The sequence below is a fragment of the Bison bison genome, unplaced genomic scaffold (genome assembly GCF_000754665.1).
Source record: "Bison bison bison isolate TAMUID 2011002044 unplaced genomic scaffold, Bison_UMD1.0 scf7180017864343, whole genome shotgun sequence".
NCBI lineage: Eukaryota > Metazoa > Chordata > Mammalia > Artiodactyla > Bovidae > Bison > Bison bison.
In genome coordinates, this window is record NW_011494915.1 from 2,964,156 (window position 1) to 2,985,865 (window position 21,710).

Here is a 21,710-nt window from a genome sequence, read left to right on the forward strand (position 1 = left end):
CTGTGAATCCAAGCTCCCTTGGTTCACTGTCTCCTTTTGTTCCTTTATTCAGTCCTTATTTATACACTGATTTGGGGCTTCCCGTCTAGTCAAACCTATGGTTTTTCCAGTAGTCATGTATGGATGTGAGAGTTGGACTAGAAAGAAAGCTGAGCGCCTAAGAACTGATGCTTTTGAACTGTGGTGATGGAGAAGACTCTTGAGAGTCCCCTGGACTGCAAGGAGATCAAACCAGTCCATCCTAAAGGAAATCAGTTCTGCATATTCACTGGAAGGACTGATGCTGAAGCTGAAACTCCAATACTTTGGCCACCTGATGTGAATAACTGACTCATTTGAAGAGACCCTGATGCTGGGAAAGATTGAAGGCAGGAGGAGAAGGGGATGACAGAGGATGAGATGGTTGGATGGCATCACCCACTCAATGCACATGAGTTTGAGTAAACTCCAGGAGTTGGTGATGGACAGGGAGGCCTGGTGTGCTGCAGTCCACGGGCTCGCAGAGTCGGACACAACTGAGCGACTGAACTGAACTTGGGGCTTCCCAGGTGGCGTTAGTGGTAAAGAACCTGCCTTGACAGGTTCAGCCGTAACAGACATGGTTGGATCCCTGGGTTAAGAAGATCCCCTGGAGGAGGGCATGGCAACCCACTTGGGTATTCTTGCCTGGAGAATCCCGTGGACAGAGAAGCCTGGCAGGCTACGGTCCATTGAGTCGCAAAGAGGCAGACATAACTGAAGTGACCTCACGGGCACATTGACCAGATAGTGTAGAAAGTATTTAAAATATTCCCCCACCGACAAAATGAGAAAAAATAAAAATAAAATTCTAGTGTGGGCAGTGGTGTGGGGAAATAATTACTTTTATAGACCCATATTGGGAGTGAATCAGTACAACTTTCTGGGGTAGCAGTTTTCAGAGTACCTGTAAAAATTGTAAAAATACATATCTTTTGATCCAATAATTCTATTTGGGGAATCTATTTTACAGAAATAATCCCATAAGTAGGTAAGGGTGCATTTATAATACTTAGAAATTGTGTCTAATAGCAAAATAGTTGGAACCATTCTAAATGTCCAATTAAAGCATATTCACAAAATATGATTCAATGAAGCCATTAAAAAGTCTCAGAGATCAATTTTTTGACACAAAAATCTCTATAAAGTATATAGTTGAGAAAACCAAATCTCAGAACAATATTTGTTTTTTAATTTAACCATCTTCCAAAGAACCTACCATGTCCTAGGCATTATTCTAAACAGCTTACAAATTTTAACTCATTTAATCTACCATCACAATCTTATGAAATATTTGCTGATGGGGAAATTAAAGCACAAAGAGGTCAACTAATTTGTTCAGGGTCGCACAGCTGGTAAATATGAATAACTACAGTCCGGCTCCAGCATCTGCCCTCACACACCAAATGCTGTACGTGAGTGGAAGTGTGTGTCTACTTCATGTGTCTTTGTGTGTTTATAAATGTGACCATCAGGAGGGATAAACACCAAGCTCTAAACACACACTGCTTCAGACAAAGGGTCTAGGTGGAGGAACAGAAGAGGACAGTGCTCACTTTTCAATGTAAACGTTCATATGTTATTTGAACAGGTTACAACATTTGTCATAATATTAATATTCTAAATCGTAAGAACAAAAACTAAAATGGTGACATTCCTTAAGTAACTATTAGTGCTAGGCAATATGCTAGAGTGGGGGTGGGAGAAAGATATAAATATACACACACATATATATATAATTACGCCTGCTCTTAAGCGGCGCACAGGCCAGGTGAGGAGACACAGATGGACTGCAGCTTTGCTCGTGATTACTTCTCAGTCACTGATTCTGCACCGTGCGTACGTGCTCAGTTGCTAAGTCGTGTCCGACTCTGCAACTCCATGACTGTAGCCTGCGAGGCTCCTTTGTGCACAGGATTTTCCAGGCAAGGATTCTAGAGTGGGTTGTCATTTCCTTCTCCAGGGGTCTTCCCACCCCAGGGATTGAGCCCATGTCTACTTCATCTCCTGCATTAGCAGGTGAATTCTTAACCACTGAGCCAGACACTGTCTAATCACTTTTTCTTAATAAATAATAACGGTCATTCTGATAAGTAAAAATGATTCCTCTTATTTTGAAGATGAGGTAATCAAGGCTCAGAGAGGTTAAATGTCCTTCCCAGTATCACTCTGCTAGTAAGTGGTGACCTTGGGAATCAAGACAATCACTTCAGTGTTTCTGCGAGAAACACTGGTGTGTTCTCAGGCATGTTGAGTAGGCAAACACTTCTCAGGCTACATCTGTTTCTGCCTACTCTGCCTGCAGCAGTTTAGGTCCCAAGAGTTCCTAGGAGGGGGAAAGTAAGGAAGGCAAGGACTCTGGAGGGTCATTTTGCCCAGAAGCCAAACCAGACTGCAAGGAGATGACATCTCAAACTGTGGCTGCGATCAGACAAATCCATCTTCGCTGTAGGAAAAGCACCTGTTCCCTGCTCTCAAGGAGAGATGCAAATTGCTCTGTGATTTAGCCCTGTCTGGCTCAGTCACAGCTGTGCCTCACTCCTTCTGGGATGGTCACTTCAAGCCTTGCTTTCAATCTTAATGACAATGCATTCAAATTTTGTCCCCATGTTTGGGGTGTGATTTCTCACAGCCCCGCTGGTAGAAGACATCTGAGGCTGTGAACCCGGCCAGATCAGTGGCTCTCTGTCCTGGCTCATGGTAGAGTCATAAGGGGAACTTCTACAAAACTCAAGATCCACCCTAGGTTGACGTCTTTGTGTCTCTGGAGATGAGGGTCAGCCAGTAGGCAGTATTTTATTTCTTTTCTCGAGGTGATTCTAATGTGCAGCCAATATTAAGAACCACTGGTTTTCTCTGCTGTTTTGCAGACTTAAATATGTTCAGGGATCACCTGGGCACTGCGTTCATGATTCTGATTCATCAGATTTGGGTTAGGGCCTGAGATTCTACATTTTAACAAGCTCCTAGCTGATGCTACACTATTGGTTCTTTGAGAAGCAAGAGTTTAGAAAAAACAAAGTCTTGGGCTTCTGACTATTTTTCAGCCACAAGGTAAGAAAACTGCTCATATGGTCTAGGGTTGGTGAGATGGATGGGCAGATTGGTTTGAAATAACTCATCCATCCATCATTCATCACCATCCATCTAGCCATCTGTGTGTTCAACATGAATTCTTCTGGGAACTAGGGATTCAGAGATTTCAGAAATAGCAATTCACTGACCTCCAGGAGTTCGAGGTCTAGCAGTGAAAGCAGATATAGAAATAAAAACTAACCACAATTCATGATACTATTATTTACTGAGTACATGTGGTCCAGATGCTGTGCTAAGCTGGCTTTATTGATTATCTTGTTCAATGCTCACATAATCTCCTTGAAGTAGGCATCATTATCACCCTCAATTTGTAGGCTAGGTTCGAGGCCCCCATGAGGCTGGGTTCTAATCTTGATCCTGCCAAGGTCACACACTTTCTTTTGAGTCCAACAGTGGAGTGTAAGTGACAAGGAAAAAGAGCTGTGAGACTCTCAAAGTGATGCGGTAATCCCTCACTTGGTGGAAGGAGGGGTGGCAGGACACTGGGCACCCGGCATCTGTGCATCTGCCCAGGCGGGGACGGAGGGGGCTCACACTCCCCCCAGAATGGTTTGCATTCAGTACGGAAGATCTTCAGAGGGAGGAGCCCAGGCCCACAGCCTCTGTCAGTGCTGGACTGGACTCTCATTTATTCCTTTAAAGACTGTGTATGGTGTGCTTCTTACGACAGGTCCTCTTTCAGCTGAACTGGTTTGAGATCTAGGCCCCAGAATACACCTTTTCTGTCCCCTTCAGGCTTCTGGCCCCCTTACCCCTTCTAGAAATATTCCCAGGCAGATGGAATACAGGAGGGTAGAAAGTGTCTTGTTATTCCATATAATGTGGGACTCTGACGTTAAGACAGATGTGGACAATGGGAGTGGGCTCCAAAGCCAGCTCTAAGGATGGGGAGGGGCGAGATCCTGTGTAAGGCTGTACACGCGCAAGAGCATAGGAATACTGAAATTTAGCACCACTGCATGCCCTAACACTGGTGCCTTGACTCAGGGTTTCAACTGCTACCGGAGGGGAAGCCGTGTTCTACCCACAAAAGTTGCCAGGCTGTGTGCCCACCTGACTGTGTCTGCTCAGAGTGGGTACTGTGTATTAGCGGAGGCCCTGAAAGATGGGAGGAGCTGGAAGAGAAATGATACATAGGCTCATGGCTTCAACTCATTATACCAGTATCCACCTGATTGGGCTTCCCAGGTGGGCCCAGTTGTAAAGAAACTGCCTGCCAATGCAGGAGGCACAGGTTCAATCCCTGGGTCGGGAAGATCGCCTGGAAGAGGAAATAGCAACCCACTCCAGTACTCTTGTCTGGAGAATTCCATGGACAGAGGGGCCTGGGTGGCTACAGTTGATGGGGACACTAAGAGTCGGACACGACAGTGACTGAGCACACCCATGCATCCACTAGATTAATGATAATAATAGCTACTATTTCCAGACAACCTACAAGGTATCACAAGCTGTAATAAGTACTTTTCATGACGTGTCTTGTTCATTCTCAATAAAAGCTCTCAGAGTTGGATGGTATTTTTATCCCCGATTTGCAGCTAAGGAAACTGAGGCTCAGAAAGTCAAAAGGAAGGAGCAGGGACTTGGTCCCTGGGTGCTCGATGGGGTCCTGATACTGTGGGTTGGGCTTGATTAGCTTTGAAAAATCATTCACACCTCTATTTCAGCAGAAAGATAATGAGCTGTTTTTAATTTCCTTGACCTCCAAGGACTCCTTTTATAAATAATCACTCAGGAAGGATTGGAAAATCCTGCTGATTATCTGAAGACTGGCTGCAGGGCCCCATCCGCTTATATGAGTGGAAATTGCCAGCACCATCCCTGGTTTCACTTCTGGTCAATATTTAGATTTTCCTTTCTTGAGCTTTAAGAAAAATATTAACACGGGCAAAATGTCACCTCCTCCCTGGACAATCAGTCTCAATACCCAGCAAGGAGCAGAGGAAGGGTCTCTCCTCCAGCTTTCCAGGTTGTTTAGTGAGGGCTGTGCATGGTGACAGGAAGGGGCACGGCCAGCTGGGGTGGTGCTGCCTGGGACTCAGCTCTGTCCACTGGGCTCTGCCTGCTGGGCGGGGAGGGAGGGTCATGGCGAGGGTCAGAATAAGACCTTCAGTGTGCTTTTGTTGTTAGAGCAAAAATTTCCTAAGAGGATTGGGGAAAGAATTCAAGATTGACTATATATCAGAGAATCAAACAAATCAGGGAATCTACAAATAGGAGGGAACTTGGGATGTGTGAGCCATATTCCTCCACCTTAGGAGAAGCCCTCACTTATGGTGTCAGAGATGGATGCTGGGAGTTAGGAAGCGGATCAAACAGCATTTATTCAGCTTCTACCTGCTGTGTCCATTCTTCAATATAACCACAGGAGGCTTATCATCCCCATTTTACAGATGGGGCACACTGAAGCCAAAGCTGTTACATGATTGGTCCAAAGGTGTGCAGCTGCTGAGTGGCGGAACCAAGAAGAAAATCCTCCAACAGCATACAAATGATCAATGTGCACAGGAAAAGATTCTCCACATCATTAGCCATGTAGGAAATGTTAACTGAAGTGACAGGGAGATAGCATTTCATATCTGCTAGTGAAGTGAAAGTCGCTCAGTCATGTCTGACTCTTTGTGACCCCGTGGACTATTCAGTCCATGGAATTCTCTGGGCCAGAATACTGCAGTGGGTAGCCTTTCCCATTTCCAGATCGTCCCAACCCAGGGATTGAACCCAGGTCTCCTGTATCGCAGGCAGATTCTTTACCAGCTGAGCCACAAAGGAAGCCCTCATATCTGCTAGGATGTCTATAATTGGTAAGAAACATATTAACAGAGGGATGTGGAGAAATTGGAACGCTTGTACATTGCAGGTAGGGATGTAACTGGTATAGTTACTTTGGAAAACAGTTTTATGGTTCCTCAGAAGGGTAAATATAGAGTTGCCATATGACCCAGAAATTCCACTCCTAGTTATACACCCAAGAGCACTGTGAACATGTGTCCACACAAACGTTAGTATACGAACGGTCATAGCAGTATTATTTGTGATAGCCCAAAGTAGAGACAGTCTAAGTGGCCATAAGCTGATGAATAGATAAACAGCATAGGGTATATCCAATCAAAAGAAATGAAATCTGACACATGCTACAGCATGACGAACCCTGAGAGCATGCTATAGCCACAAAGGACTGTGTGTTGTATATTTCTATTTATATGAAACTTCCAGAATAAACACATGTGTAGAAACCCCAAAGGAGGGGAGGGGATGATAGCGAAGGGGTATGGGCTTTCTTTCCGGAGGTGACAAAAATGTTCTAAAAATGATTGTGGTAATGGTGGCACAGCTCCGTGAACACACTAGAGCCACACTGGCCACTTGTATGTTGTTGGAAGATTTTCATCTTGGTTTCACTATATATCAATAAGCCATTAAAACATCGTCCCGGGCCCAAGTTCCGGGCTCCTAGGTGCTGCCCACTGCCCACTGCCTCACTAGGCCTGTGTGCTGGAGTTTAGCAGAGCTGGGTTCAGTCTCTGCTTGTCCACTTGACTAGCTTGACCTAGTCTCCTCAGACAAGACACTTCCCTGAGCTTTAGGGGCATTGCTGTGAAATGAGATCAAACAGAGACACTCAACTAAAGGAGACAATACAGAGAGATCACTTAATGAGTTTCCACAGATCGCATGCACTCCAGATCTGTTGACAGTGATCAATATCTGTCAAAGATTAAAAAAGGAAAAAGGAAAAGACAGCAAGAATTATTCCACACGTAAGAGATAACAAAAGTGAACATCCTGGTGGATTATTCCCCTCTCTGCTACACAGCAAAGTTTCTTTCATCACCTGTTCCATCAATATCAAAGAAATAGCCACTGCAGAGAGATGTGAGATTTCTTCCAAAAATGGAGATTCTCCAATTCCCACGAGCCTCCGGATTGGTCTCCAGGGGAGGACAGAGCCCCTGGGGTCCTCAGCCCTCAGGCCTCAGGCCCGCCCTCCTGGTTCCTCCCGCTCTGGGTCCTAAACTCACATTGACTCCAGCAGCTGCATGTACTGCTCGTCCCCTCGGCCACCTTCCACTTCATGGTCCAGCTTGAGGATGATTTCGTTTTCAAACTGAAGAAGTAGGAGATGAAAGTCAACAACCACAATGTTAGAAGGCTGAATGTTGAAATTAGTCCATTCAAGACTTTAACCAGAGCTTCTGGGAGCTGTTATCATTTCCCAGGCTTCCCAGGTGGTGCTAGTGATAAAGAACACGCCCGGCAACACAACAGATGTAAGAGACTTGGGCTCAGTCCCTGGGTCAGGAAGATGCCATGGAGAAGGGAATGGCAACGCACACTCCATTATTCTTGCCTGGAGAATCCCACGGACGGAGGAGCCTGGCGGGCTACAGTCTACAGGGTGGTGAAGAGTCGGACACGACTTAGCAACTGAACAGCAGCAGCAGCTCCAGGTTTAGTGCTGGAAACTGGGAATGCATTATGAGACAGGACGCTACACTTGCCTTTTAGGAGTTCCTTGGGAGTGGAGAAGAGCAGTAGATGGTTAAGTGCTGGAGCAGAGAGACAGGCATATGAAAGAGAGAGACAAATAGAGGGAAGTCTTCAGGGAAGGCACACAGCCCATGGCATTTGACTTTGTTCTCTGGTTTATGTTGAAATTTTTCAGGAAGAAGGAAAGAGAAAACACATTCCAAGCAGAGTGTATGGGCCAAGGCTCCGAGGTATGTGACAGAGCACTGATCTTCAGGAGGCGGCGTGCTGGCATGATCAGCTATTATTTCTGCATGCCTAGCATTCCTTTTTTTATACTTGGACAATCATATCCACCTTTATTTCAATTTGTGGAACTTGGGTGGGCTGAACACATCTCCCTAGCTCCAGGTGTGGGTACATGACATAGGCCAAGCACCTGATGAGTGTCTCTCATTATCCAGACCCTACAGTTAAGAAGGGCCCAGATCAAGCCAGTGAGACTCAAATCTGAGGTTTTGCTGGCACTCTTAGCAAAAAGAAGTCTTTCTGCTTAACTTGAAGACTGTAAGCCAGAGGTTGCTGGGGAGGAACACAGTGAAGGAGTCTGCCTAAGAATGACACCAATGTAGCGGAAGGCAGAGAGGAAGGGATAGGAAGAGATTGAAACCTGATGGTATTTTTGAGCTCCTGAATCAAGCCACACCTGAAGCTATAATACTTACATGAACTGATGTCTCAAAGAGTCAAGACTGGTGACAACTATAATAGAGATCAGACTAGCTAAGTGAGGGCTTCCCAGATGGCTCGGAGGTAAAGAACCTGCCTGCCAATGCAGGAGACACAAGAGATGCAGGTTCAATCCCTGGAGCGTGAAGATCCCCTGGAGGAGGAAATGGCAACCGGCTCCAGTATTCTTGTCTGGGAAATCTCATGGACAGAGGAGGCTGGTGAGCTACAGTCCATGGAGTCACAGGAGCTGGGCGTGACTGAGCATGCGTAGTTAAGAGGCCCGAAAGCACCTAGACACCAGTTCGCGCAACGTGGAAGCCAGTGTGTATTTTGTCTCCCATGTTCAATGTCAAGAAACATTTCGCCCAGTTGAGTTTAGGGCTCATAACATTTTGAAGGGCCATTCAGTGTCTCTTACATGCTCAAATGCAAAAATGGTTTACAAACTGTTTTCATATCATGCCTTGATGAGTCCATCCAAATCATGTGATCCAAGTCATCTCTCATTTTACTGCTAGATAAGAAACTGGCACTCCGAGAAGGGAAGGAGGCTCTTGGTGAAGGTCGTTAACATTCAGGGAGCCCTCAGGCATTCCTGGGTCCTAACTCAGCCTCTTTACCTTTAGTCCTCACAATAGCCCCATGAGGTCTGGAAGTCAAGGGTCACCTTTAAATGCTATCATGCATTGAAAGCAGCCAGCCCCACCCTCAGAGTGTCAGTTATTAGTACAGATGAAATAGAGACTCACAGAGTTTGAGTGGCTTGTTTAAAGTCTCAGGTGGATGGCAGAAATCTTCAGGCAAGTGCTCTCCAGTGCACAAAAGATCAAGCCCAGTTTAGTTGGCTGGAATCCTTTAGGTGATGGAAGACAGGGACCAGATTCGCTTTCTCCTTGGTTCACATATCACCTGAGGGGATGTTGTTCCCTCTCTTCTGTGCTAAGGGCCAATGCAAGGACCAGAAACTTGTGCTCGTCCATTTTGTGTTAAGAAAAAATCTCCTATGCTTCCACAGTTGAGGAAGATTTATGGAAGGAGATACACAGGTCTGGAAAGATGGGCAGGACTGTGATAAACATGAAACGGAAGGGCATTCCAGACTGGGGAGGTGGGGATGGACTGAGCAAAGGTGTGGAGGGGGGACAATGGAGAAAAGTGAGGAGAACAGTTCAGCTGGCGCACAGAGCTCAAGAAAGGGTGGAAATAAGAACAGAGCCGTGGGTATGGGGGCCAGCGTGGTGAGGGTCTGGGCTGCCAATCTATGCAGAATCACGCCCCTTATGTGATGCATTTTGTTAAGCCTGTTGTATATGTCAAGTGTCACCCAAAGTCAGGCTGGCATGGTTAGACGTGTCTACTGTGCTGAGCCCAGGTAGGAGGAGAGACAGCCAAGGGGCCACAAGGGAAGGTGCTGATGTTAGGTCAAGGAGGTAAATAAGCAGCAGCTTTAGATGTCTCCCCCATCGCCTTCACCATCTCGGGAGAATGAGTAGGTCTTTCTAATCCTCAGCTTCATAGTTTATATCAGGGCTCAGCAAACACTTTCTTAAAGGGCCGGTTAGTAAATATTTTAGTTAGGCTTTGTGGGTCAGTTTCTGTCACAACTATTCAACTTCCCTGTTGTGGTACCAAAGCAGCCATAGCTGGTATAAAAACAAATCAGCACGGGTATAGTCCAATAAAGCTTCACCAAAGAAAAAAGTGGCAGGGCAGATTTAGCCTGTGGGGTCGTATTTGCTGATCCTGACTAATATAACAGGCATAGCGGTGGTACCTCCTGCATGGGGTCGTTAGGGAGACTGGGGACATTTTATTTACAAAGCACTAGGCGATTGCACATGCTCAAGTGTGCACTGGGTTTTCTTGTCATCTTATGATTACTGCTAATGTTATTGTTATTACTGCTGAATGTTACTGGAAAGCAGCTCTCAGGGAGAAAACCAGCTTTGCTGAGCTGTTCAGTGGTAAATGCTGGCATGCTTCCTCCTCGGGAGATGAACTTTCCTTTGGAGCCGAGAAGTGGATGGGGTAAATAAGCACTTGTCTCAGGGTCACAAAAGAGCCCAGAGGGAGGGAAATTGCAGGGTGCCAGGAATGTGCAGAGCTGACGATGCCAGCCACGCCTGAGACCTCCGGGGCGGGTTGGAGAGGGGAGGTTTCAGTCAAGTACATCCCAGGGCAGACTCTGGTCCTTTAGGCTGCTGGGACCAGCGGTGGGCTATGCTTGGGAGTGGCTTTGACCACAAGCTTTGGCATCAAACGGACTTGGTTTGGGGCTTCCCAGGTGGCACAGTGGTTAAGTATCCACCCGCCAGTGCAGGAGACATGGGTTCAGTCCCTGGGTTGGGAAGACCCTCTGGAGTAGGAAATGGTAACCCACTCCACTATTCTTGCCTGGACAATTCCACAGACAGAGGAGCCTGATGGGCTATAGTCCATGGGGTCACAAAGAGTTGGATATGACTGAACACACACACACACAGACTTAGTTTGAGTCTTGCTTTGACTGTTTTTCCTACCACATGACCTTGAGCAAGTTAGTAAGCCTTTCTGAGGCTCAGTTTTCTCATCTTTTAAATGGAACTTTTATGGTGTTGAGGGGAGAAATCAATGGGAAACACATGCGAAAGGCCTGGCCTGGTGTTTAGCACATAGTAAGTGCTTGACATTTGTTAGTAATTGTCATTATGACATCATTGACACTGTCCTCATCGTTAGCATCTTAATCTCATTTAACCTTTACAACAGTCAAGGGAGATGGGTATCATCATCCCTGCTTTATAAATGAGGCAACTGAGGCAAGGTGGGACCCCTGCCTTGGGTTTCAAAGGATGATGTACTTGACTTAGGGTACACCCAAGGGTCCCTTGCACTCCCAAACATATACTACATTATGTCACCATGATAGGCCTTACTTCCAACATTGGCACTGTGTAGAGCGTAGGGAGCAGCTCCAGCTTCTCCAAATTATTTCCATTTCATCCACAACTAACAAGATTGCACCACATCACTGATGCCTCATCCCACCCTGCAAAGCGGATATTTGCTAAGGAGCATCTGCAGGTTACTTTTGCAGAAGTTGGACGCTACAGGGACTTCCCTGGTGGTCCAGGGATTAAGAATCTACCAACCAAAGCAGGAGACATGGGTTCAGTCCCTGGACCAGGAAGATTCCACCTGCCGAGAGGCAACAGAGCTCATACGCTGCAACTACGGAGCCCCTGCGCCACAACCGCTGAAGTCCGTGTGCCCTAGAGCCCATGCTCTACGAGGAGCAGCCACTGCAGCGAGAAGCCCGTGCACCACAACCAGAGCAGAGCCCTCACCAAGCCGCAACCAGAGGAAGCCTGCGTGCGGCAAGACCCAGCACAGCCAGAAGTGAACACACGACGAAAAAAGGATCGTGCAGACGCCTAACTTGAACCTTCAGTGCTGAGGAGAAAGGAAATGAGCTCTCGGAGCTTGACTCCCTCTTGTGGCAGGGGGACCTACACGGCCTCACGCTTGCACCATGCCTTCCCGGAACCGCTTCCTCTGTCTCTCCTGACTGCTTTGGAACCTCTCAGCTTTTTTCATCATCTTATTTGCCTATATATATATATATATATTTTTTGATAGGAGCCCAGCCCCACCAAAGTGTGAAATTTAGGGGACAAGAGCTCGTCTTCAAAGGTAAGGCCCTGACTATGACATGGGAGGGGTCAGAGATGGTGACCAGCTAGGGTGGCACAGAGATAACAAAGAGGAGAGTGGCATCCATATGCCAGCCTGGGTCTTCTTTGCTGCCAGTTGTCCTGGGGTGGTCAGAAGCCTGCCTGGGAGGAGCTGGAAAGGACAGCGTCATGCGAAGTGGGGGGGCTGATGGGAGTCAGTGCACTTCCTCACTTTCTCTGAGTTGTCCCATCGCTTCCTGTTTCATTTCATACTTCATGAAGCTTGAGTTTGGTATTATGATACCATAATAATGCTATTATTATACGCATTTTGTGGATGAAAAACAGGCTGAGAAAGTTTAAATAACTTGCTCAAATTTATTCAGCTTATAAGCAGCAAGTCTGCCTGGCACCAAGGCATACAGTCCAGAAGACAGTAGGTGCTCAGTACATGTTTATTGAATTGATTTGCTCTTTTCCACATGCTGTTCTCAGCCATGTGAATCACCAGTTTATCCCATGCCAAGACTCAATCTCAGTGGAATCTGCCAAACTGATATCTTTGTTCATTCATTCATTCCACAAGCAATTATTGCATTCCTGCAGTCTTCCAGGCGCTGTTTTGTGCATGCTCAGTCCTGTCAGCCGTGTCTGGCTCTTTGTGACCCTATGGACAGTAGCCCGCCAGGCTCCTCTGTCCATGGAACTGTCCAGGCGAGAATACTGGAGTGGGTTGCCCAGCCCTTCTCTAGGGGACCGTCCTGACCCAGGGATCGCACCCACATCTCCTGTCTCCTTGCGCACTCCAGGTGGGTTCTTTGCCACCAGTGCCCCCTGGCAAGCCGAGGTGAAGGCACTGTCTCAAGTGCTGCTGTCAAATGCTGTTGTCTCTTCCTTCTCTGAGAAAGGGATTCTCTCCTTCTGAGAGAGGAAGTCCCTCCTTCCTGCCGAGAGCTCAGACACTCATGATGATCAGGACAGAATCCTGCTCTACAATCTGCCTCATAGGTAACCACTCTACTCAGTCTCTGCATCGCGGGACCTCCACTCCTTCCCACAGATGTCATCTGAAAAGACCATAGCCTCTCCCTCCACAAAGAACTTGCTGGCAAGACAACCGGTCTAACCATCCCCTGGGGTTGCTCAGGCAGTAGTGAGCTACCCTTGTTATCCTGCATTATAAAAACATTCGCTGGAATGTTCCTCTCTCTGCCGAGGCTCTCCCTCTGAAATGCTGTGGGACGGGGGTCTAAGTGCCTGCAGTCATACTGAGAGCACTGACATGGCCCCCATTACATCCATGGCGGGCGCTTGACAGGCGCTGAGCGTCCCGGGCCTCAAGGAATTGCGCTGGCCCTCAGAGAGCTCACGGTCTTGACATGGAGGCAGACCCGCGAGCACACTGCCGTGCTCTGGGGCAGCGGTGTCAGGCCTGAGCCCTTTGCAGGCAGGGTGAGATGCATTTCACCTCAACTGCAGCAGGACCATTGTAGCTACAGCGTGGCCAACTCGAAGCCCCTCTTGCTGAAATGTCCCAATCCAGTGGGTGTGAATTCCAGTCCCAGGAGAAGACAGAGCCCCCTGAGATGGTCTGGGGTGGGGTGATATACTCATGAGGGGTAAAGGGCATCAGTCAAAAGCATCAGCTGTTTCACTGTGGTTAGAGGAGAAGGCAGGGGAATCTGGTGACGAGGCTGCAGAAGAAACCCTGCTCAGACAGACTGCCCTGTGAGCCTCCTGCCCCCGGCCTCCCAGAGTCTGCCCCCTCCCTGTCCCGGTCCCACTGTGCACGCCCTGCTGGAGCACACCTCTCACACCCAGATGCTCCACTGCTCCCAGGAAGCAGGACAGGCTCTCTCCAAATGGGAGGCCACAGCTGAAAGGTGACTAGGATTCATCAGGTGAAGAATCAGAGGAAGAGCCCCGCAAAGGCATGGCAGCAAGAGCAGTACGAGACACTGGGTGGCAGGCCAGAGGGCCTGCTGTGCGGGGGAGCAAAGGTCCTGCTGAGCGCTCCTGTGGGCGCTGCTATTTCCTCTCACACCCACGTTTTAGAAAGGGGACCCTGTCGCTCTCTGGGCACCAGTTCTTCTCTTCTATTGGCATTGGCCGTGGCCACAATGCTGCCTGGGTTTCAAACCCCGGTTCTGGGGTGTCCTCCGGGTCTGGCCATCAGGGCGGCGTGGAGCTCAGCGGGCCTGGCTTCCTCCCTCCCCTGGGGATACCGTCTTTGTGTGCTTACTCTGAGCCAGGCAGGGACACCTGGCTCTGCTCATCCCACACTGGGCTCTGGTCTGCACACAGCTGGTGTGCACACGGGCAGCTGCCCCATTAGTCAGCCCGACTCTCCTGTCTCTTTTGATAAGGCAGAGATGAAGAGAAGCAATTGGGGAAGGAGTTTACAATGAACACAGGCGTGGAGCGAGGAGCTAGGGGACGACCCCATTCATGGAGATGAGGCGGCTGCGTGCCAAAGGGGTGCCTCAGAATGGTATCCATTAGGGCAGGACAATCACACCACAGGCAACCCTCAGAAGCCCTGAGGCCACCGGACACAACTGTCAGGCTGTCGCCTAGGGAGGACCCGGGTTAGCTTCTCTTTCAGACACTGTGTGGCATCAGTACTGGGAGTGCTTCTTTAGCACACCTGCTCCAGGACATCTTCTGAGCCCGCTGGTGCCCACCCCACTGGGGAGATCTGAGGGGAAGCAGAATGCCCTCATCCCACAGAGGGTGCCCCTCCCATGTTCCCGAGCTTCACGGACTTTGCCTTAAAAGGTGGCAGATTCCAAACAACCTTCAAACATCCATCTGCAGCTGCGCCTTCCACCCTCCCGCACCCCCAGCCCAGCTGGCTGGCTATGGTCTCTTCCTCCATCTGCATTCCTCACCTGATTTCTCTGTAAGCTCCCTGCAGGCGGACGGCTGGTCACCAGCCTTGGGGACCAGAGAACGCCTGCGAGTCCCTGAGTTGGAAGTGCACCCTCTTACACTGGGATCGTCACAGCCAGCTAGTGTCTTTCCTCTTAGAACCTCTTTCCTCTTAGAACTTTTCCAAAGTGACTGGCACATCCGATAGATGTTTCTTGCCGAAATGAATCTGAGAAATTCAACAGGTCTGTTTACTGGGGGACATCTCTGTGCCTTGGCTCCATGCGTTACGCCCCCTGGAAGTCTCTAAGTGGGGCTCCGACATGGAGGGGCTTCCTGAGGTATTTAACCTCCCATCCCTCTTCCAGGAGCATCTGGTGGAATCAGTGCTCCGTTTCGTGAGCAGGCACTGCTTCAGAGGGCACCACCATTCTCTGTCAGCCCGCATTTACTGCGATGAGGCCAGGGGCTGAGCAGTGCAGTGGGCGCAGCCTGGCTTGGGATCCTAGGGACCTGCGCGCTGCAACCTCCGCTCTGCGTCTTTCTCATATGGCTAAGGGTACGTGACTTCACTTCTCTAGGCTTCAGGGTTTCCATCCTAATATTGGGATGGGAACTTTCCTGGTGGTGCACTGGCTAAGACTCTGCATTCCCAACACAGGGAGCCTGGGTTCGACCCCTGGTCAGGGAACTAGATCCCACACACCACAAATGAAAGATCCCATATGCCTCAACAAAGCCCGAGGATCCCGCATACTGCAATGAAGGCTGGGCAGAGCCAAATGAACAGATACACGCGTGGGATGATGCTGCTGCCTACCTCATGGGGTTGTAAGCAAAAGACGGCATGAATTAACGTATGGCAAGCACTCACAGGGATTGACACGGAGTCTACACGGTTAATGCCAGTCATTGGCATTATCATCAGCATCACTTTTTTTGACATGAAGATGAGGAAGAAGCAGAAATGAGTGTAGTGTAAGTATCTAATAATGAGACTTCAGACAGCTGGAATGACAGAGGAGTAGAGGGCAAAGGTCTCTTAAAGGATGAGATCTGGGGAGGGCTTTGCGGGATTCAGAGGCACATAGACGGTGCTGGCAGGCAGGACCACGAATGTGGCCGAGAAGCAGGGGAAGAGGAACAGGAAGAGGATGCTCGCCAAGGCCACAAAATTCAAGTGAGCCGTGGGAATGCCTGGAGAACAGGTGGGGAGGCAGAGAGAGCCGGAGAAAATGCTGGAACACTGGCTGTAGGCGAGCAGGGAGGACCTGGAATGCAGGCAACAGGGTTTGGACTTCATTGGATGAGGAACCAATGAGCAAAGGAAGAATAAAGTCCAAAAGGATTTTAAGAAAGAGCAGTTTGGAAACTGCTGCCCTTTAAGTCGCTTCAGTCATGTCCGACTCTGTGTGACCCCATAGACGGCAGCCCACCAGGCTCCTCCATCCATGGGATTTTCCAGGCAAGAATATTGGAGTGGGGTGACATTGCCTTCTCCATTAGAAGGCACTTACCTATTTTAAGAAACTTTTTTGGTGCAGGATGTGGTATAGAATGAGAGGCAGGAATGCCAGGGAGAGGAGGGAGTCCAACTAGGGGAGCACCAGAAGAGGAGGGGCAGGGAGGACAGAAGGGTGAGACCTGAGGGCCTCGCATTGCTGAGGCGGACTTGACGGGACACAAAGACCAACCTCCCTAAACCGGGCCTGACTTCTGAATGGAGCCGGGACCCTGTTGTGGAAAACAGGGCTTACGTCACCAGCGCAAGTGACTGGAGTGGCTGGACCCACCAAAAGGGCCTCATTCTTCCAGCCCAGTGGGATTCTCAACGAAAACGCGTGGCTAGTGGCCCCTGCATTCGCCCCAAGTGGCTCCCTCCCTGCGTGCTGGGGAAAGCCCCACTTCACCCCGCCACAGCTCTGCAGGGCCCTCCTGGGCGTCAGGGCCTGTGCCTCTGCTTGCTGGCCCCCTGACACTTGGCCAAGTCTGACGTTCAGATCTTCTGTGTTATCTCAGAAGCAGAAGTGCTGGACCAAGGTGGGTCTCAGGTGTGTGCAGCGGGGAGGAGGAGCCCCTTGGGATGCACCCTGAGGGGGCTCTTCTGCAGGGAAGTAGGATTCCTATCCTTTAGAGAAAGGGACCACACTGATACCCAGCTAGAAAGTGTATTTTAATCTTGGCCTCTCGCGGGAAAGCATGATACAAGACTGACCAAATCGGCTCTGCCAGCTCATTCCAGGCACGTGAATCAATGTCCCCAGCCTCCCATCAAGCCTCTGAACGAAGCCCAGGCAGATGGAACCAAGGTATCATTATGGGGAAATGGGCTGGGGATTAGGGATGCTGGCCTGAGTTTCCAGCCTCATTTTTTACCTTTTTGAAATCCCCACTCCTTTGATATTCACACAGCATCATGTCGAAGAAGATTGGGATGGTGGCTTTCCGGAGCTCAGCCTCAGGGATAAGTGTCATCTCTAATATGGGTCCCACCATGCCTGGGATGAAGCAGATTTTGTTCTGGCCTGAAAGAGAAGAGGGACATGGGCCCATGAGACCATTTTCGTGATTTCATAGGAGAACCAGACCAAGCCTGGGAAAATAAAAAAGGGAGGCAGAACAGTAAAAACAAAAGTTAACACTTATACAGTTGTTTACCCGGAGCCAGGCACCATTTTGGACACTTTACATATATTAACTCATGTAAATGACGCGTGCATCACCCAAAACAAGCCCCGTTGTTAGGGATAATGACCCAGGCGTGTGGAGGCACACTGCTGTTTACAAGGCTTTTCACCTGCATTATCTCCTTTGCAAACAGGGCCCTGATGGAGTGTGTTAGCGACGGCAAATCACAGGGATACTTGAAATCATGTCTGTCTGCCACACAAGCCATGTTTCTGAGATTTGGAAACATGCTTTTCTTTTTTTACCAACTGTTTTGTGAAAACAAGAAAAGCAAAATTTGCTGCCAAAAACCTGCTATAAAAGTATGGTCAGTGCAATAGTGGGAGTTAGAACCCTGCTTTATGGTCAGATCAACTACAGCTTCTTGTTTCTCCTTCCTCACTTCAAGGCACTCCTGTGTCCCCTCCCCTGCCCCCTGGCATTGTCACCACACTGGCCTGGCTCCAGGGTCACCAGCTCACCAGCCGCCTTATCGCCAGGCCTGTGCTCCTGGTGCTCCTTTGTTGACCATAGTTTTTCCTGCCTGTTCCTCAACATCTGCCCATTACCACCTGGTTTCCCATGGATAGATAGATACACTTTAAAAAAGCCCTGCCACAAGCCCACCCCACCCCTAGCTCCATCAGATGCCCTGCCCTGGCTAGTGGTCTGTGTCCTTAGCCAACTTGGCAACAATGGCTTCGTTTGATAGACAACGGCCTCTCCCACGGAGAGCTCTGTGAGAGCAGAGAGCATGTCTGTTCTTATTACATCTGTAGCTGAGATGTAATAAGATGTAAGATGTAACTGAGCTTAGAGCCTACGATAACCTCAGTAAATGTCCACTGAAGGAGGAAATAAATGTGTCTAGCTCCTATACTCACTGGCTATATTGGACTTGGAGATGTATCATAAACATGCAATTGCCATGCCCACCTGCTGAGATGACCGCGTGAAAACACGTCTGTGTAGACTTCGTGGGGGCTCCCCTAGGGGTTCAGGGGTAAAGAACCCCCTGCCACCGCAGGAGATGCAGCTTCGATCCCTGGGTTGGGAAGATCCCTTTGAGTAGGAAATGGCAACCCACTCCAGTATTCTTGCTTGGGAAATCCCATGGACAGAGGAGCCTGGCAGGGTACAGTTCATGGGTTTGCAAAAGAGTCAGACATGACTTAGTGACTAAACAACAACAATAACAACACTTAGACAGAGCCTAGGATAATCAGCCCCGAGGCAGGGCCAGTGCGGCCAAGTGGTGAAGGGCACTGTGGTTTGGTCTGCTGCTGCTGCTGCTGCTGCTGCTAAGTCACTTCAGTCGTGTCCGACTGGGTACGACCCCATGACGGCAGCCCATCAGGCCCCACCATCCCTGGGATTCTCCAGGCAAGAACACTGGAGTGGGTTGCCATTTCCTTCTCCAACGCATGAAAGTGAAAAGTGAAAGTGAAGCCGCTCTGTCGTGTCTGACTCTTAGCGACCCCATGGACTGCAGCCTACCAGGCTCCTCTGTCCATGGGATTTTCCAGGCAAGAGTACTGGAGTGGGGTGCCATTGCCTTCTCTGGTGGTTTGGTCTAGATTGCCTGAAATAGGCAAATGGATCCTCCATCAACTAGCTGTGTGACGGTGGGCAAGCTGGCCTCTTGAGGCCTCTGCGTTTTCACCTCTAATGTGAGAGAATAATAGGAATTATTATTTATCAAGTGCCTGGCACACGGCACACTTTGCACAGTGTTCGCTATCACTGCTGTGATGTTTGGCCAAAATGAACCATGAAGGGCAGCCTTGTCGAGTAGAATTGAGCAGACTCCTCAGAACACACACATCAGACGTGGCAGAGAAAGGGAAAGGGAGGGGCACTCAGGAACTGCGGGGATTTCCTGGGGAGCATGGGCAAGCCCATCCCAGCAACCCTGCCAGTGAAGCTAACACCCAGGTGTTTCGTCGGCAGCTGCGTCTTTCTCCTCCTGACTCTCAGAGCCCAGGAAGCCCATCCTGCTTTTCCCCACCATCAAGGTGAACATGGCATTGGTGGTCTTTGCCTGGGGGAGAGGGCTCCTGGGGTGCAGAAACTCAGGCAGTATGGCGTACAGCCTGGCACTGTTGCTTTCGATTAAAGCTGAGTAAAGGAGCCAAGAGGGAAGGCTGCAAGAAAATGAATTTTAATTCAGCCTAAATGAGGCTTAATGTTGGAGTGAGTGTTTCCCCAGAATTCAGATAAAAAAGGCATCATCTTAGGAATATCTTCAGTTAGAATGAAATAGTGCAGGCAGGGAGAGAGGTGAGTGAAACATGAAGACGCTTTTCCAGGATACCAGCTTCATTACATGGTGTTTGCATTATACTCTGCATTGTTCCAAACAGAAAAACAAAAACAAAAACAAAACTAAACTAGCTTTCTTGCAGGTTTATAGTAACTGCTAATCTAGGTTTCTGATTTTGTCCTTCAAGATCCTTTAAACCCTCAGTGGGGTTTTAAAATTCAAAGTCGAGTATAATAATAAGTAGCAGGTAAATGGGAAACTGTCAGATAAGCCACCATGGAATGGAGAAATTGCTTATGTGACAAAAGCCTTTAGAATACTGGAGGGCATTGGGTTTGATAAAGATATATTTGAGATGGCTTAAAATAAAGAGCAGACATGCCATAGACTAGGGATTTCCTAGGCACTTCTGGCCTGCATTCTTTGCAGTCAGTTGAAGAGATGTTCAGAAGAATGGGGAAAGAGGAGAGAGAGATGATGATGATTTCTAAATGCAGTGTGATCTCAATGGCCCTTACAATGCTCCATAAAAAATTTTATTCATTTACATCAGAAATGGAATTTGAGCACATTAGATTTTGTGTTCAAGTAATCTGAATGTGTGCCTTTATACACACAGATGTGCACACAGGCACACACACAGAGAACATATTTGTGGCTAAGTGAATGTGAACTCATTTTGAAAAAAATACTCATTCAAGAGACGTACCTGCTATTGTTCTTGAAAAAAGGCAAGGAAGGGAATGGGTGAGAGGGTCTTTCTCACATAATGGAAGCTGACTCTCACTGGGAACAGATACCAATTAGAAAAGGCTTCTAAAGTCCCAACAAGTCAGTGGGATAAGTCCAGACGCCGAGTTGCCCAGGCTCTGGGGAAGCATCTGGCAGAAGTGCGAGCGCAGGGAGGAGCTGGGGTCTGTGAGAGGAAAGCCGGCCACCGTGTTCCCCTTCTGGTCTATGCAACGGCCTGCCTGTCCTGCCTCGCCAGGGAGAGGTGAGAGTGCAGGTGAAGGTCTGAGAGCATGAGGAAGGCAGCCTGACAGAAACAAGAAAGAACAGGGAGATGGACGCGGGGAGGGTGGGGAAAGAGGACGGGAGAAGGCTACCCTGTGGACCAGGCTGAGCATGAAGGTGGGAGCGTCCCTGACCTCAGGAGGCTGACAGGAGACCTGGGGTGCTCAAACTGAGAGCAGGAGACCCTCTGAGTCTGGCACAGACCCTGAAATGAGCAGGATGAGGGCGAGTTATCACCCTCTGGATTTCAGAGTCCTGCAAGCCTCCTGGGGACTCTGAAATGAAGCTGGGTTGATGAGAAATGACCCCGCTCATTGAAAAGAGGAAGAAGGAACTCAGATCTCTGCCTCTCCATCTCAGGCTTGGAAAATGTCCCTCTTGGTACTGATCTAAGACAGGCGGTCGAGTCTCTCCTTGTGGCCCAGAACGTGCCTGGCCCAGCTTCCCTCCAGGCCCTATAGAATCTCTGAGCCTGACAACCTGCCTCAAACTCCCCCACTGCCACTCCAGACTGTATGGCTTTGTGAAGAAGTGAGGTGTAGCTGCTCAGTCATGTCCACCTCTTTGCAATCCCCTGGACTATAGCCCAGCAGGCTCCTCTGTCTGTGGGATTTCCCAGACAAGAATCCTAGAGTGGGTAGCCATTCCCTTCTCCATGGGATCTTCCCAACCCAGGGATGGAACCCGAGTCTCCTGTGTTGCAAGCAGATTGTTTTACCCTCTGAGCCACCAGGGAAGCTTTGTGTCTGTCACTTAATGTTCCCTAGCCTCTACTATCTCATCTGGGGTCTTCTCTGGTGGCCCAGTAGCCAGCACTCCATGCTCCCAGTGCAAGGGGTGTGGGTTCAATCCCTGGTCGAGGGATATCAATACCCCACATGTCATATGGCAGTGGCCAAAATAAATAAATAAAAATATTAAAAACA

General features: G+C 48.9%; 1 protein-coding gene across 1 annotated transcript in view; it reads right to left on the reverse strand.

The window, feature by feature from the left end:
* The window catches only part of DOCK2 (dedicator of cytokinesis 2), a 467,146-nt gene that overhangs the window by 58,753 nt on the left and 386,683 nt on the right, over window positions 1–21,710 (reverse strand). Inside the window, exons 33-34 of the mRNA XM_010854580.1 lie at window positions 17,217–17,365; window positions 7,137–7,222 (exon numbers count right to left, since the gene is read on the reverse strand). Coding sequence (XP_010852882.1) covers window positions 7,137–7,222; window positions 17,217–17,365 — 235 coding nt within the window. The remainder of the gene's footprint in view (window positions 1–7,136; window positions 7,223–17,216; window positions 17,366–21,710) is intronic.